The following is a 16,299-nucleotide window of genomic DNA, read 5'->3' on the forward strand; positions in this document are numbered from 1 at the left end:
CCAATGGTGCCGTGGGAGAGACTCCTTCCTCGACGGGTTATTCCGCGGACGGGAAAAACTCGTCCACGGGAGAAGGAGAAGGCGAAGGCGATGGGGGAGGTGCTTTCCTGCTGGACCTCTTAGGACTCAGCTTAACCCTGGGAGAAGTCTCCACGAAGTCCACTCCTCTCCTTCTCTTCCTCGGGGATGATTCAGTCATTGGTTTCAGCCCCAAATCGGCTAGGGCAGGCTTAACCGCCTGCACCACCGCTTTCATCAGGCGCTGAAACCAAGACTGACAATAAACTGACGCGATGTCAGTTATCCCCGCGGGAGGGAAGGGGATTTCCTGACCCTTCGGAGTGGACACAACAGGGCCTGCCTGAAAAGAAAGATGCGAGGACCTCTCCGATGATTCTTCTTCCTGATCCTGATGAGCTCTCCGCTTGCGCGGTGGCGATTCCGACGGCGATACCGATGTACGCGCCCTAGCAGGAACAACGCGTTGTGCGTCGCTGCGAGAAAACCTGTCGCGCTGTTCGCGCGAAGCGTTTGAAAGGTCGCGCGTAGGCGACAGCTGACGCGTGGGCAAGCGATCGCGTGTGGGTGTATGCGCGCGGGCGAGTTGGCGCATTGGCGAGGGGGCGCGTTGGGGAAGGTGCGCGTTGGTGAGGGTGCGCGTTGGTGAGGGTGCGCGTTGGTGCGTTGGTGAAGCGGCGCGTTGGCGTGCAGGAGAAAACGCGCGTTGTGTCAAGGGAGATCGCTGGCGATTAAAAGGTGAGTGACGGCGAGTTGGGGAATGATGGCGCGTCGGGGAACGCTGGCGAATTGGCGAGTGCTGACGCGTCGGCGAGTGTTGGCGCGTAGGCGAGTGTTGGCGTGTAGGCAATTGATGGCGCGTTGGCGCGGCGCGCAAAGGCGACCGTCTGCGCATAGGAGATCTCATGCGCGAACGCGTGGGAGACCTGGGGCGATCCAAAAGAAGAACGCGTTGGCGAACGCTTGCGCGTAGGCGAATGATCGCGCAGGCGAATGATGGCGCGTTGGTGAGACGTGGGTGCACGGGCATGCAAGATCTCTAGAAGGGCGTGCAGGGGGGTGCGCATGAAGAAGAGGCGAAGGAGGAAACTCCTTGCCTGAGTCCAGGTCCTTTGGACTAAGGCGCGATGGCGAGCGTTGGCGCGATGGCGAGCGTTGGCGCGATGGCGAGCTTTGGCGAGCAGGAGACTGATGGCGTGTTGAGCGCACATCAGAAACCTCACTGCGCTGCTGCACAGCAGGTGAGCGCTGGCGAGCAGGAGAGCGCTGACGAGTAGGAGAGCGCTGGCGAGCAGGAAGGCGATGACGCGTAGGAGATTGCTGGCGAGCAGGAGAATGAAGAGGATCAGGAGAATGAAGAGGATCAGGAGAACGCTGACGAGCAGGAGAACGATGGCGCGTTGAATCCAAGGATTCAGCAGGGCGCGTGGGCACTACTGCGCGCGCTCGCGTGCAGTTGCACGTGCAGGGGGAACCTGACGTGCAAGGGACTCTCCCACACAGTGAGAAGAGTCCCTTTGCCCCAGAGGGACCGATGACCGTCGGAAGACGGGGTGAGAAGGCACCCACAGCGCGTCGTCAGCCAAGAAGGGTGAAGGCAGGTCAGAAGGTCTAGAAGGTCTTGCAGGGGAGGGAGATCGCAAACGATCCCAGGAGAGGTCCAAGGACGGAGCTGAGACGGTCTGCTCCCGATGAAGAGGCCCCCTTGCAGGGGAAGGAGACGGCGAGGAAGACCCAAAGAGGCGCCTCCTAACTCCCTTGTAAGGAGAAGGAAGGCCTCTGCTTCGAAGAGGCCGACGAGCCTTGCGGCACAGTCGAGCTCGAGGAAGGGCGTCAGGGTCATCCATCCTCCGAAGAGGAGTCTCTGCTAGTGCGCTCCCCCGAGGAGGAGACGCACCTGCAGGAGAGACCGTTGGACTAACCTTCCCCCCCGAAAGATGTTCAGAGGGGGAAGGAGAGCCTTCAGCAACGTCAGCAACGGCAACAACAGAGGTTTGACGAGACCCGTCGGAAGCCTCTGCCAAGACAGTGTCGACAATGTCTGAAGGAATCACTTCAGGCATTACCGGCGACTGTTTGACTGCTGCTCCCAACTGGATCAAGTCAAACAGGGCTTCCTTGGAGGGCGAGCCCTTAAGCCCCAAGGAAGGCCAAAGCTGATACAAATCATTGTTGCATCATATTCATTAAAATCAATAAGATCCCCCCCGGAGGAGGAGAGGGAACTGCCTCGCTATGGGAGGCAACGCCCTCTCCCACACCCCAAGGTTGGGAAACACAACTAGGGCCTGCGCTACCACTCGAAGGCCTCTCACGAAAGACCGACCGTGTGGGAGCTTCGGAGGAGGTTCGGGTGGCAGAAGAAGAGTCCTTAGAGCCTTCCTTCTTCAAGGTTGCCCTTGAAGGAGGAAGGTCTCTCTTGGACTACTTCTTACGCCAACGGCCGAACTTCTCCCACTGGGAGGCAGACCACTCCCTGCACTCACTACATGTTAATTCCTTATCACACCGTTGATCTCGGCACTGCGGACAAAGGGTGTGAGGATCAGTATCCTCTGCGGACATGAAGGTCCCACAAGGGCGATCGGGAAGTCCAGGACACTTGCGCATTGTAAAAAGGACGAGGCCAACTTCCAAACACACTGAAAAGGAAAAGAAAACAAATTAAGGCTGTCAATATGCGAGGACAAGAGAGACACGTCTACTCATTGTCCGAGCCAAAAGAGAAGTGAGTCAACTCACCTGTGTGTGTGTGGGGGGAGGGGTAGCTAACTACCCCTTCCCCTACCCCCGCTAACTAGCGCGGGGGTAGTTAACCCTCGTTAAAATTCTAATGGCTCGTCATTTCAGCTACGCCAGAAGTAAATAGCGTGGTTTGTATTTCGGTTACGGAACAAATACAAATTAAACAACCACGGTGACATCACACATCCCTGTCTCATTCCCACTCTCACCGGAAACCAATCGCTTACTTCATTTCCTATCCTAACGCATGCTTTACTACCTTTGTAGAAACTTTTCACTGCTTGCAACAACCTTCCACCAACTCCATATAACCTCATCACATTCCACATTGCTTCCCTATCAACTCTATCATACGCTTTCTCCAGATCCATAAACGCAACATACACATCCTTACCTTTTGCTAATTATTTCTAGCATATCTCCCTAACTGTAAAAATCTGATTCATACAACCCCTACCTCTTCTAAAACCACCCTGTACTTCTAAGATTGCATTCTCTGTTTTATCCTTAATCCTATTAATCAGTACTCTACCATACACTTTTCCCACCACACTCAACAAACTAATACCCCTTGAATTACAACACTCTTGCACACCTCCGTTACTCTTGTATAGTGGTACAATACACGCACAAACCCAATCTACTGGTACCAATGACAACACAAAATACATATTAAACAATCTCACCAACCATTCAAGTAGTCACATCCCCTGCCTTCAACATCTCAGCTCTCACACCATCTATACCAGATGCTTTCCCTACTCTCGTTTCATCTAGTGCTCTCCTCACTTCCTCTCTTGTAATCTCTCTCTCATTCTCATCTCCCATCACCGGCACCTCAACACCTGCAAAAGCAATTATATCTGCCTCCCTATTATCCTCAACATTCAGTAAACTTTCAAAATACTCCGCCCACCTTTTCCTTGCCTCCTCTTCTTTTAACAACCGTCCATTTCCATCTTTCACTGTCTCTTCAATTCTTGAACCAGCCTTCCTTACTCTCTTCACTTCTTTCCAAAACTTCTTATTCTCTTCATATGAATGACCCAATCCCTGACCCCACCTCAGGTCAGCTGCCCTCTTTGCCTCAGTTACCTTGCGCTTTACTTCCACATTTTTCTCTCTATATCTTTCATACTTCTCTACACTATTACTCTGCAGCCATTCTTTAAAAGACCTCTTTTTCTTTTCCACTTTTACCTTCACTCCTTCATTCCACCATTCACTGCCCTTCCTCATGCTGCCTCCAACAAACTTCTTGCCACACACATCACTTGCAATCCCAACAAAATTTTCTTTTACTAACTTCCACTCATCTAAATTACCAGTTTCTCTTACTTTCACTTCGTCATATGCCATTTTCAACTTTTCCTGATATTTACTTTTTACCCCCAGTTTCATTAGCTCTTCAACCCTCACTAGCTCCCTTTTACATCCACCTACTCTATTCCCCCACTCGTTTGCTACAACTAATTTTCCTTCCACTAAAAAATGATCAGACATACCGTTAGCCATACCCCAAAATATATGCATGTCTTTCAATCTTCCAAACATTCTTTTAGTTATCAACACATAATCCATTAACGCCCTTCCTACCACTCTTCCATTTGCCACTCTTACCCATGTATACTTGTTTTTATCTTTCTATATACAATATTATAACATGGCATTCAATTTTGTCAGCAGACTGACTTGACTAGTTTAAGCAGACATTGCATTCTAAACAATAACAATTTTTAGAAAGATAATTGTGCATCATTTAAGCACTTTTGTACTTTTTTCAGTTTTGGGTGCATTTCAACCATCAACTATTTTTGACATTTTTACTCTACAGTATCAGCGACTGTTGTTAGATACAAGCAAGTGTTTTGTTGTTACTTATAAACAGCCTGGTGTGGCGACGACTTTTGTGTCGAGTCATTTTAACATGTCCTGAACCTGTGTTGATAATGTACAATTACTTCTGAAAAGCAGTATGAACTAAAATACCACAATAGGAAGCATGTGATAAGATTGTAATGCAGTACAGTACAGTGGGTTACTAGTGTGTTAATCAACCGAAGGAAGGCACTGGTCACTGAGTTGATAAGTTATGAGTTGACCCACCCCAAGGCAGTAATCATTCGCAGATTCTCTATCTTAGCGCCTGGCTGTTACCCAACCCCAGCTAATGACCCCAACTCTACTAACTATGCTATAAATGGTAGAGACAAAGATACCACCATTTTAAAGGATAATTGATTGACTGATTTAAAGTTTTCAGGCTTCCTGACATCTAAGGTCATTGACGCCGATATTATTTAGTCTATATATATATATATATAAAAAAAAGAATATTCAATAAAAACCATAAAAGTTTAATGTCATTGTAAAAGTTAAATAGTTTTCAGAAGACCTGCTTCTGAAATAAATTTTAAAATGCCACCTGCATAGTAAGACACATCATGTCCAAGAATCTTGGCACGGAGGAACCTGCCACCCTCACCTCGAGCCACAAATAAATATCTATTCCTTAAGTTATTATAATTGGGACATTCGGTCAACAAATGCCTCACTGTTAGAGGTAACAAACAGTCGTCACAATATGGTTGGTGTTGGCCCTTCAGCAGAAACTCGTGTGTCTACCGAGTGTGACCAATACGGACACGACAAAGAGACATCTCCCATTTTCAGGGCATCATGTCATACCTCCAAGGAGATATGACATTTGTTACTTCTCTCATTTTATTCCCAACAAGACTATCCCAGTGCTGTTGCCATTTGTTGCAAAGCAATTTCTTGGTGTTAGGTAGGGAGTCATTACAGGGAATGGGATACCTTCTTGGCAGCAACTCTGATGCTGCATTCTTCGCCAATGAATCTGCCTTCTCATTCCCAGACACACCTACATGCGCTGGAACCCAACAAAATCGAACCATTATACCTCTCCTTCCAATAATAAAAAGCCATTCTAAAATCTTTAAAACTAGAGGGTTACTAGAATTAAAAACTTCTAAAGCTTGAAGGACACTCCTTGCATCACTAAAAATTGTAAAATTACCCTCCATTTCCAACGCTATTTTCTCAACAGCGGTCAGTATGCCATACAGTTCGGCAGTAAATATTGAACCTATTAGAGGAAGTGCACCTCTACAATTAAAACCATTACTATGTACTCCAAATCCAATGCCAGCATCAAATTTGGAGCCATCAGTATATATAAAAGTCGATCCCCTATGTTCTTCAACATGTTCCATAAACAAAGACCTGGATTCTAAGTCAGTCATATTCTTCTCAACTCCAATAAAATATTTACAAAAAGATATCTCTGGTAATTTCCATGGAGGCATTGATGATACCTTAAATGGAAGCACCTTAATTCTAATTATATCAAGACTGTTTAAAAATTGTTTCACCCAAAACCCATAAGGTTGAGGAGATTTAGGGTGCAACTCAAATTATGTTGAGTGACTTACATGGCTTGCAGTATGAAAAGCTAAAGAATTAGGGAGTCTTTGCAATCTAAACCAATACCGAATAATAGCAGAAATTCGGTAAAGATCTAGAGGTAACTCTCCAGCATCAACAAGGAGACTTGGGATAGGTGAGGTTCTAAATCCTCCTGTGGACAATCTAATACCACCATGATGTATTGAATCTAATATCTTAAACCAGCTTGGGGTGGCTGAGGAGTATACTTCACATCCATAACTGATTTTGGAAAAAATCAAGGCCTTGTATAATTTCAAAATAGTATCGTGGTCTTCCCCCCATGATGTAGGGAACAATACTTTTAAAATATTCAGAGCTTCGAGACATTTAGCTTTTAACGCTTTCAAGTGAGAAACCCATGTAAGCCTACAATCAAATATCAAACCTAAAAATTTAGCTTCACTTGCACATGGTATTTTTTTACCTTTAATGTATATATCCGGGTCTGGATGTACTCCCCGGACACGACAAAAATGGACAATAGCAGTTATACTTGTCAAGAACTTAAATCCATTCATATTGGCCCACTGGATAATTTTGTCAATTGAGAGTTGTATTTTTCTCTTAACAATTGCCATTCTAGCTCCAGCAAATGATATTGAGAGATCATACACAAATAATGTTGAGAGAACATCCCGGGGAATGACTGAGGATATCCCATTAATTGCTAGTGTAAAAAGGGTTACACTTAGCACACTACCCTGAGGAACTCCTTCTTCCTGATACTCACTCTCTGACAGAGCTTCCCCCACTCTCACTTGAAAAACTCTATTTGAAAGAAATGCCTGAAGAAATAGTGGCAACTCTCCTCTCAATCCCAATTCATGAATTGTTTTAAGTATACCATATCTCCAAGTGGTACCATATGCCTTTTCAAGGTAAAAAAAAGACTGTCACATAGTGCTGTTTGGAAGCAAATGCTTCACAAATAGAAGACTCAAGTCGTATCAACACATCAGCCGTTGAGTGCATTTTTCTGAATCCACATTGAATCGGTGATAAAATACCCTTCTTTTCAAGGTACCACATCAGTCTTGCATTGACCATCTTCTCCATAATTTTACACAAACAAGATATCAATGCAATAGGTTGGTAGTTTGCTGCTAAAAACCTGTCCTTACCAGGTTTTAAAAAGGCTAAAATAATGGCTAGTTCCCAAACACTTGGGTAACTATGATCATGCCATATTCTATTAATAATGCTTAAAATAAATAACTTTGTATTAAAATGTACATGTTTAACCATTGCATATGGAATTCCATCAGGTCCAGGGGCTGTATCGTTACATGTAGCAAGTGCGGAATCAAGTTCTCTTTCAGTAAAAGGAGAATTATACAATTCTTCCTTTCCTGTTGCAAAATTTAAAATTTTCTTTTCTTCAATGCTCCTGTACTGGTGACCAGGAGCTGTTACACTCTTGCGTGATACATTTGAAAAGTGGTCAGCCAGGGCATTGCTAACTTCATTTGCTTCAGTCACATACTGTCCATTCACTTTTAACACTGGTGGTGGGTTTGGGGTAAATTTGCCGGCAATCTTTTTTATTTTCCTCCATACAGAAGATGTTGGTGTTCTACAATTAATGGAGGAAACAAAAGCCACCCAAGATTGGCGTCTAGCTTCTTTCATGGCACGACGGAACTGTGCTCTACACTTTTTGTAGGTTATCAAATTTTCATCCGTACGGCGTCTACGTAATCTAGTCAGAGATTTTCTGGTAGCGCTGTGCAAGGCTGTTAATTCTGAAGACCACCACGAGACTGGTCATCTTTTAAATAGTCCTGTGGTTTTGGGAATCGAATTGATTCCTGCTGTATGGAGAGTTCCATTCAGTAGGTCTATGGCATCATCAGCACTCTCAAACTGCTCTGCACTACTCTCTATTTCACTCAGCTCACGAAATTGAACCCAGTCTGCCTTGTTTAGATTCCATCGTGGCAATCTTTGTAAAGGCGGACCCTTGTTGGTGTTTATAAGGATTGGTACATGATCACTAGTATGCCAATCATCTAATGTCCTCCAATCGAAATCAAGAAGGCAGTTAGAGCTTGCAATTGAAAGGTCAATGCATGACAAGGTACCTGTCTGAACATGGAAGTGTGTGGGCTCTCCTGTATTAAGGAGTCCTACATCCTCATTTTCCACAATTGATGATATAACATTGCCCCTGGTGTTTGCTAAAACATCACCCCACAAAGGATGTCTACCATTTAAATCTCCAAGTAAAAGAAAAGGTTGAGGGATCTGTTGAATCACCTCTACTAAATCATCATACGATACGTTATCAATTGGAGGCAAGTACAGCGAACAGATTGTATATTTTCTCCCTATATCAATCTGTACAGCCACTGCCTGCAGAGGTGTATGGACAGATAAAGGTAGTTGGGGTTATGAGTGGTACAGAAATTTTAAAAGAACTTACTTTGGCAGTTGTTCTCTGCCATGATTGAAAAGCTTCGTACGCTGAATCAATAGCTGTCTTTGTATCTGCTTCATCCATATCTGGAACATGACCAATCACCTGAAAATTAGAATAATGTTAGCTAGTTATATTAAAATGATTCTGATCCTACATAAAGATTTTCTATACTACCTAGCAATCCATTTATGTAAACATATTTAGTTTGAAAACAAAGCTTTGCATGAAATATACACGAATGAATCTCACTACAGTACAACAACGCAAAACACTTCCAATCTCACAGTTCTGACATACACTTCTTTTTTAACCCCTGTTTGATGGCATAACAGTGTAATCTGTTTATTTTACAGATATCAAAATTCAAACTGAATGTAGACAAACGGTCTTAAGTAAAATGGAATAACAAATTTGGAAGCAATTTGTTTTTTTCATATGTTCTGTATAGTTAGGAAAAATACAAATTTCTTCCAAATTTGTCATTTGTTCCTTCAAGAATACAAACCCTTGTTCTTTACATAGTAGACTTTCTCTACGATGGGGGCAAGTCCTTTCAACTGGCTGAGAACTTTAACCTATGATTGCTAAACCCAAGCATGATAATACAAGGGATGAGCATTCCAACATCTCGTAAACCAGTGGTCTTACAATACGTGAATTGATGGCCCATGCATAAGTTTTTATGATTGATTAATTGATTTATTTAAAGTTTTCGGGCATCCTGACACCTAAGGTCATTGATGCCGATATCATTTATTTTATACAAAGACACCTAAGGTCATTGATGCCGATATCATTTATTTTATACAAAAGTTAATAGAATATTCAATTAAAACCATAAAAGTTTAATGTCATTATAGAAGCTAAATAGTTTCCAGAAGACCTGCTTCTGAAATAAATCTAAAAATGCCGCTCGCATAGTAGGACACATCATGTCCAAGAAACTTGGCAAGGATGAACCTGCCATCCTCACCTCGAGCCTCAAACAGATATCTATTTCTTAAGTTATTATAATTAGGGCATTCAGTCAACAAATACCTCACTGTTAAAGGTACTAAACAGTCATCGCAATACGGTTGGTGTTGGGCCTTCAGCAGAAACTCGTGTGTCAATCGAGTGTGACCAATACGAAGACGACAAAGAGTCGTCTCCCATTTTCGGGGCATGATGTTATACCTTCAAGGAGATAAGACATTTGTTACTTCTCTCATTTTATTGCCATCTAGACTCTCCCAGTGCTGTTGCCATTTATTACAAAACAATTTCTTGATGTTAGGTAGGACATCATTACATGGAATGGGATACCTGCTTGTTAGCAACTTGGATGCAGCATTCTTCACTAGTAAATCGGCCTTCTCATTCCCAGACACACCTACATGTGCTGGAACCCAACAAAATCAAACCATTATACCTCTCCGTCCAGTAATAAAAAGCCATTCTAAAATCTTTAAAACTAGAGGGTTACTAGAATTAAAAACTTCTAAAGCTTGAAGAACACCTTGCATCACTAAAAATTGTAAAATTACCCTCCTTTTCCAAAGCTATTTTCTCAATAGCAGGTAGTATGCCATACAGTTCGGCAGTAAATATGGAAGCTGTTAGAGGAAGTACACCTCTATAATTAAAACCATTATGTACTCCAAATTCAACGCCAGCATCAGATTTGGAGCCATCAGTATATATAAAAGTCGATCCCCTATGTTCTACAACATGTTCCATAAAAAGAGACCTGGATTCTAAGTCAGTCATACTCTTCTTAACTCCAATAAAGTATTTATAAAATGATACCTCTGGTAATTTCCATGGAGGTATTGATGATACCTTAAATGGAAGCACCTTAATTCTAATTATATCAAGACTGTTTAATAATTATTTCACCCAAAAGCCATAAGGTTGAGGAGATTTTGGGTGCAACTCAAAGTATGTTGAGTGCCTTACAAGGCTTGCATTCTGAAAGGCTAAAGAATTAGGGAGCCTTCGCAATCTAAACCAATACTGAATAATAGAAGATATTCAGTAAAGGTCTAGAGGTAACTCTCCAGCATCAACAAGGAGACTTGGGATAGGTGAGGTTCTAAACACTCCTGTGGACATTCTAATACCAGCATAATGTTTTGAATCTAATATCTTTAACTGGCTTGGGGTGGCTGAGGAGTATATTTCACATCCATAAATAATTTTGGAAAAAATCAAGGCCTTGTATAATTTTAAAATTGTATTGTGGTCTGCCCCCCATGATGTATGGGACAATACTGTACTTTTAAAATATTCAGAGCCTCAAGACATTTAGCTTTTAACACTTTCAAGTGAGAAACCCATATAAGCCTACAATCAAATATCAAACCTAAAAATTTAGCTTCACTTACACATGGGATCAGTTGACCTTTAATGTATATATCCGGGTCTGGATGTACTCCCCAGATACGACAGAAATGGACAATAGTAGTTTTATTTGTCGAGAACTTAAATCCATTAATATCGGCCCACTGGATGATATTGTAAATAGAGAGTTGTATTTTTCTCTCAACAATTACCATTCTAGCTCCAGCAAATGATATTGAGAGATCATCCACAAATAATGTTGAAAGGACATCCTGGGGAATGACTGAGGATATCCCATTAATTGCTAGTGCAAACGGGGTTACACTCAGCACACTACCCTGAGGAACTCCTCCTTCCGGTCATTTACTCTCTGATAGAGTTTCCCAATCTCACTTGAAAAACTCTGTGAAAGAAATGACTGAATAAATAGTGGTAGCTCTCCTCTTAATCCTAATTCATGAATTGTTTTAAGTATACCATATCTCCATGTGGTATCATATGCCTTTTCAAGGTAAAAAAAGGCTGTCACATGGTGCTGTTTGGAAGCAAAGGCTTCACAAATAGAGGACTCAAGTCGTATCAACACATCAGTTGTTGAGTGCATTTTTCTGAATCCACATTGAATGGGTGATAAAATACCCTTCTTTTCAAGGTACCACACCAGTCTTACATTGACCATCTTCTCCATGATTTTACATAAACAAGATGTCAATGCAATTAGCCTATAATTTGCAGCTAAAAACTTGTCCTTACCGGGTTTTAAAAAGGCTAAAATAATGGCTAGTTCCCAAACACTTGGATAACTATGTACATGTACATGTTTAATCATTGCATATGGAATTCCATCAGGTCCAGGGGCTGCATTGTTACAATTAGCAAGTGCGGAATCAAATTCTCTTCCAGTAAAAGGAGAATTATACGACTCTTCCCTTCCTATTGCCAAATTATAAATTTTCTTTTCTTCAATGCTCCTATACTGGTACCAGAAGCTGCTTCACATATGCATGATACATTAGAAAAATAAAAATGATCAGCCAGGGCATTACTAACACCACTTACTTCCGTCACATACTGACCATTCACCTCCAACACTGGTGGTGGGTTTGGGGTAAATTTGCCTGCAATCTTTTTTATTTTCCTCCATACAGAAGATGGTGGTGTTCTCCTGTTAATGGAGTAAACAAAAGACACCCAAGATTGGCATCTAGCTTCTTTCATGGCACGACGGAACTGTGCTCTACACTTTTTGTATGCTATCAAATTTTCCTCAGTACGGCGTCTAGGCAATCCAGTCAGACATTTTCTGGTGGCTCTGTGCAAAGCAGTTAATGCTGAAAACCACCACGGGACTGGTCATCGTTTGAATAATCCTATGGCTTTGGGAATCAAATTGATTCCTGCTGTATGGAGAGTTCCATTCAGTAGGTCTATGGCACCATCTATACTTTCAAACTGCTCTGCACTCCCCTCGATTTCACTTAGCTCACGAAATTTAACCCAGTCCGCCTTGTCAAGATTTCATCGAGGCGATCTTTGTAAAGGTGGACCATTGTTGGTGTTTATAATGACTGGTGCATGATCACTAGTATGCCAATCATCTAATGTCCTCCAATTGAAATCAAGAAGGCAGTTAGAGCTTGCAATTGCAAGGTCAATGCATGACAAGGTACCAGTCTGAACGTGGAAGTGTGTGGGCTCTCCTGTATTAAGGAGTCCGACATCCTTATTTTCCACAATTGATGATACAATATTGCCCCTGGTGTTTGCTAAACCATCACCCGACAAAGGATGTCTACTACTGTATTCAAATCTCCAAGTAAAAGAAAAAGTTAAGGGAGGTGTTGAATCACCTCTACTCAATTATCTACGATATGTTATCATTTAGAGGCAAGTACAGAGAGCAAATTGTATATTTTCTCCCTATATCAATCTGTACAACCACTGCCTGCAGAGGTGTACGAATAGATAAGGGTATTTGGGGATCATCTCGTCGAACGTATACGAGACTTCCGCCATGGCTCCCTACTCGGTGATCATATTGTGTCCTATATATACATACATATAGCAAAGGCACTTCCCCCAATTTTGGGGGGTAGCCGACATCAACAAAGAAACAAAACAAAAAGGGACCTCTACTCTCTACGTTCCTTCAGCCTAACCAGGGACTCAACCGAGTTCAGCTGGTACTGCTAGGGTGCCACAGCCCAACCTCCCACATTATCCACCACAGATGAAGCTTCATAATGCTGAATCCCCTACTGCTGCTACCTCCGCAGTCATCTAAGGCACCGGAGGAAGCAGCAGGGCCTACCGGAAATGCGTCACAATCGCTCGCCATTCATTCCTATTTCTAGCACGCTCTCTTGCCTCTCTCACATCTATCCTCCTATCACCCAGAGCTTTCTTCACACCATCCATCCACCCAAACCTTGGTCTTCCTCTTGTACTTCTCCCATCAACTCTTGCATTCATCACCTTCTTTAGCAGACAACCATTTTCCATTCTCTCAACATGGCCAAACCACCTCAACACATTCATATCCACTCTAGCCGCTAACTCATTTCTTACACCCGTTCTCTCCCTCACCACTTCGTTCCTAACCCTATCTACTCGAGATACACCAGCCATACTCCTTAAGACACTTCATCTCAAACACATTCAATTTCTGTCTCTCCATCACTTTCATTCCCTACAACTCCGATCCATACATCACAGTTGGTACAATCACTTTCTCATATAGAACTCTCTTTACATTCATGCCCAACCCTCTATTTTTTACTACTCCCTTAACTTCCCCCAACACTTTGCAACCTACATTCACTCTCTGACGTACATCTGCTTCCACTCCACCATTTGCTGCAACAACAGACCCCAAGTACTTAAACTGATCCACCTCCTCAAGTAACTCTCCAATCAACATGACATTCAACCTTGCACCACCTTCCCTTCTCGTACATCTCATAACCTTACTCTTACCCACATTAACTCTCAACTTCCTTCTCTCACACACCCTTCCAAATTCTGTCACTAGTCGGTCAAGCTTCTCTTCTGTGTCTGCTACCAGTACAGTATCATCCGCAAACAACAACTGATTTACCTCCCATTCATGGTCATTCTCGCCTACCAGTTTTAATCCTCGTCCAAGCACTCGAGCATTCACCTCTCTCACCACTCCATCAACATACAAGTTAAACAACCAAGGCGACATCACACATCCCTGTCTCAGCCCCACTCTCACCGGAAACCAATCACTCACTTCATTTCCTATTCTAACACATGCTTTACTACCTTTGTAGAAACTTTTCACTGCTTGCAACAACCTTCCACCAATTCCATATAACCTCATCACATTCCACATTGCTTCCCTATCAACTCTATCATATGCTTTCTCCAGATCCATAAACGAAACATACACCTCCTTACCTTTTGCTAAATATTTCTCGCATATCTGCCTAACTGTAAAAATCTGATTCATACAACCCCTACCTCTTCTAAAACCACCCTGTACTTCCAAAATTGCATTCTCTGTTTTATCCTTAATCCTATTAATCATTACTCTACCATACACTTTTCCAACTACACTCAACAAACTAATACCTCTTGAATTACAACACTCATGCACATCTCCCTGTCCTATAGCTAATATATTTGCGAGGACAAGGGGTATTAGCATCAAGCTTGCTCTCCTGTAGACATATAACTATGGGGAAATGCTCATGAATTAAGAGCTCAAGTCCTTCATATTTGGCCCTTAAACCCTGACAATTCCATTGCAAAATGAAGGAAAATAACTATGCTTTATTTTTTGGAAGAACTTTTGGATTAAGTCATCGCATTAGCAATTTTTGATTTAACACTATTTCCCAGTGGTTTTATTAGAGAGGGTCTTGATAATTCGGGTTTTTTGTTTGCTATTTTCTTTTTGTCCTTTTGATCTAATTGTTGAGGATGATGATGGACCTCAACTTGAATTTCTGATTTATCTATATTGTCTCTTGGTTCATCATTTCTGATTTATCTATATTGTCTCTTGGTTCATCAGAAACATCAACAGACAAAACATCATATTTATTTGATGTCATAACTCTAATATTTCTTATGGAAGGGGATGAGAGAGATGGAGGTCTCTCTCTTTTCCAATTAATAAGTTGTGAGCAACCAGGTTTTTGTACCTTCCCCACTACTGGTGCACCTGATAACTTGGTTTCTAGTGGAATCTCCATTAAATCAGGCAAGGACATGGCCTAGGAGAGGTCAGTACTATCCTTTGTAATGGGGGATAAAGGTTGGATAGTGGTGGGCAAAGTCTTTTTGTTGATACACGATGGTAGCTCTTTAGGAGGAGATATTCTTGTCTTATTATACAGCACTTTATCAATATAAGGTGAATTTATTTTTCAAGAACTACCTACAGTAGTAGGTGGGTTAAATGATTGCCGAGGGATTTTTTCTCCTGTTTTTAATGTCTTTGCATATGTAGTAGATTTATTTAATTATCTCTTGGCATGCCTGACGCTTACATGTTCAATAATTGATTTATTGAGGGCAGCTTTTTCTGACTTATATAACTGACAGCTCATATCATTAGATTTATGATTAGAGTTGCAGTTGAAGCACTTTGCCTCAAGTGTACATTCTCCATGGTAAAGATTGGAGCAAGTATTACAAATTTTATCATTCTTGCAAACTTTGGAAGGATGCCCAAATTTAAAGCAATTAAAACATTGCGGTGGCTTCTCCTTAAAAGGTCGAACTCTAATCCTTTAATTTTCTTTGTTTATGTGGATAGGTACATCAGCATCCTGGAAAATAAGGGCAATCATTGATGTTCCAGGTACTTTATGTACTTTCCACACTGATAGTAGACACAAAGCCAATATCTCCTCTTCTGTAAATTTGTATAGATCCCTATTGAAAACCACTCCCCTTCCATTGCTAAAGTTTAGATGGGGTTTGATGTCCAATTTTATATCACCATTTACTGTCTTTAAATTGGACAATATAACAGACTGTGTGTATGACTTGGCCTTTATCAAGTAACTTTTCTTACCAAATCGAGATATATCTCCAGGTGCGATCGTTCCTACCTTCCTCTGAAGACATAAGTTTTTATGAGTGTAAGAATGAGTCCGTGATTGTCATAGACTATATATAATCAAAAGGTTTGTGATTATACACAATGAGTACTCAGATGTCCCAACACCCAATAATTAGGAGTTTGGGGATGAAACAAGAAATACAGTATAGAGTATATACATATACTGTATGTATTCTAGCTACTAGCAAAAATGGAAAATTTAGAAATATAACAAATTTGTAATAAT

General features: G+C 42.0%; 1 protein-coding gene across 1 annotated transcript in view; it reads right to left on the bottom strand.

Annotated features, from left to right (window-relative positions):
• Positions 1–16,299, bottom strand: part of Ssadh (succinic semialdehyde dehydrogenase) — a 204,628-nt gene that overhangs the window by 168,687 nt on the left and 19,642 nt on the right. Inside the window, exon 3 of the mRNA XM_068345083.1 lies at positions 8,657–8,755. Within this exon, the coding sequence (XP_068201184.1) occupies positions 8,657–8,755 (99 nt within the window). The remainder of the gene's footprint in view (positions 1–8,656; positions 8,756–16,299) is intronic.

The sequence above is a fragment of the Palaemon carinicauda genome, chromosome 21 (assembly GCF_036898095.1).
Source record: "Palaemon carinicauda isolate YSFRI2023 chromosome 21, ASM3689809v2, whole genome shotgun sequence".
NCBI classification, from domain to species: Eukaryota; Metazoa; Arthropoda; class Malacostraca; order Decapoda; family Palaemonidae; genus Palaemon; species Palaemon carinicauda.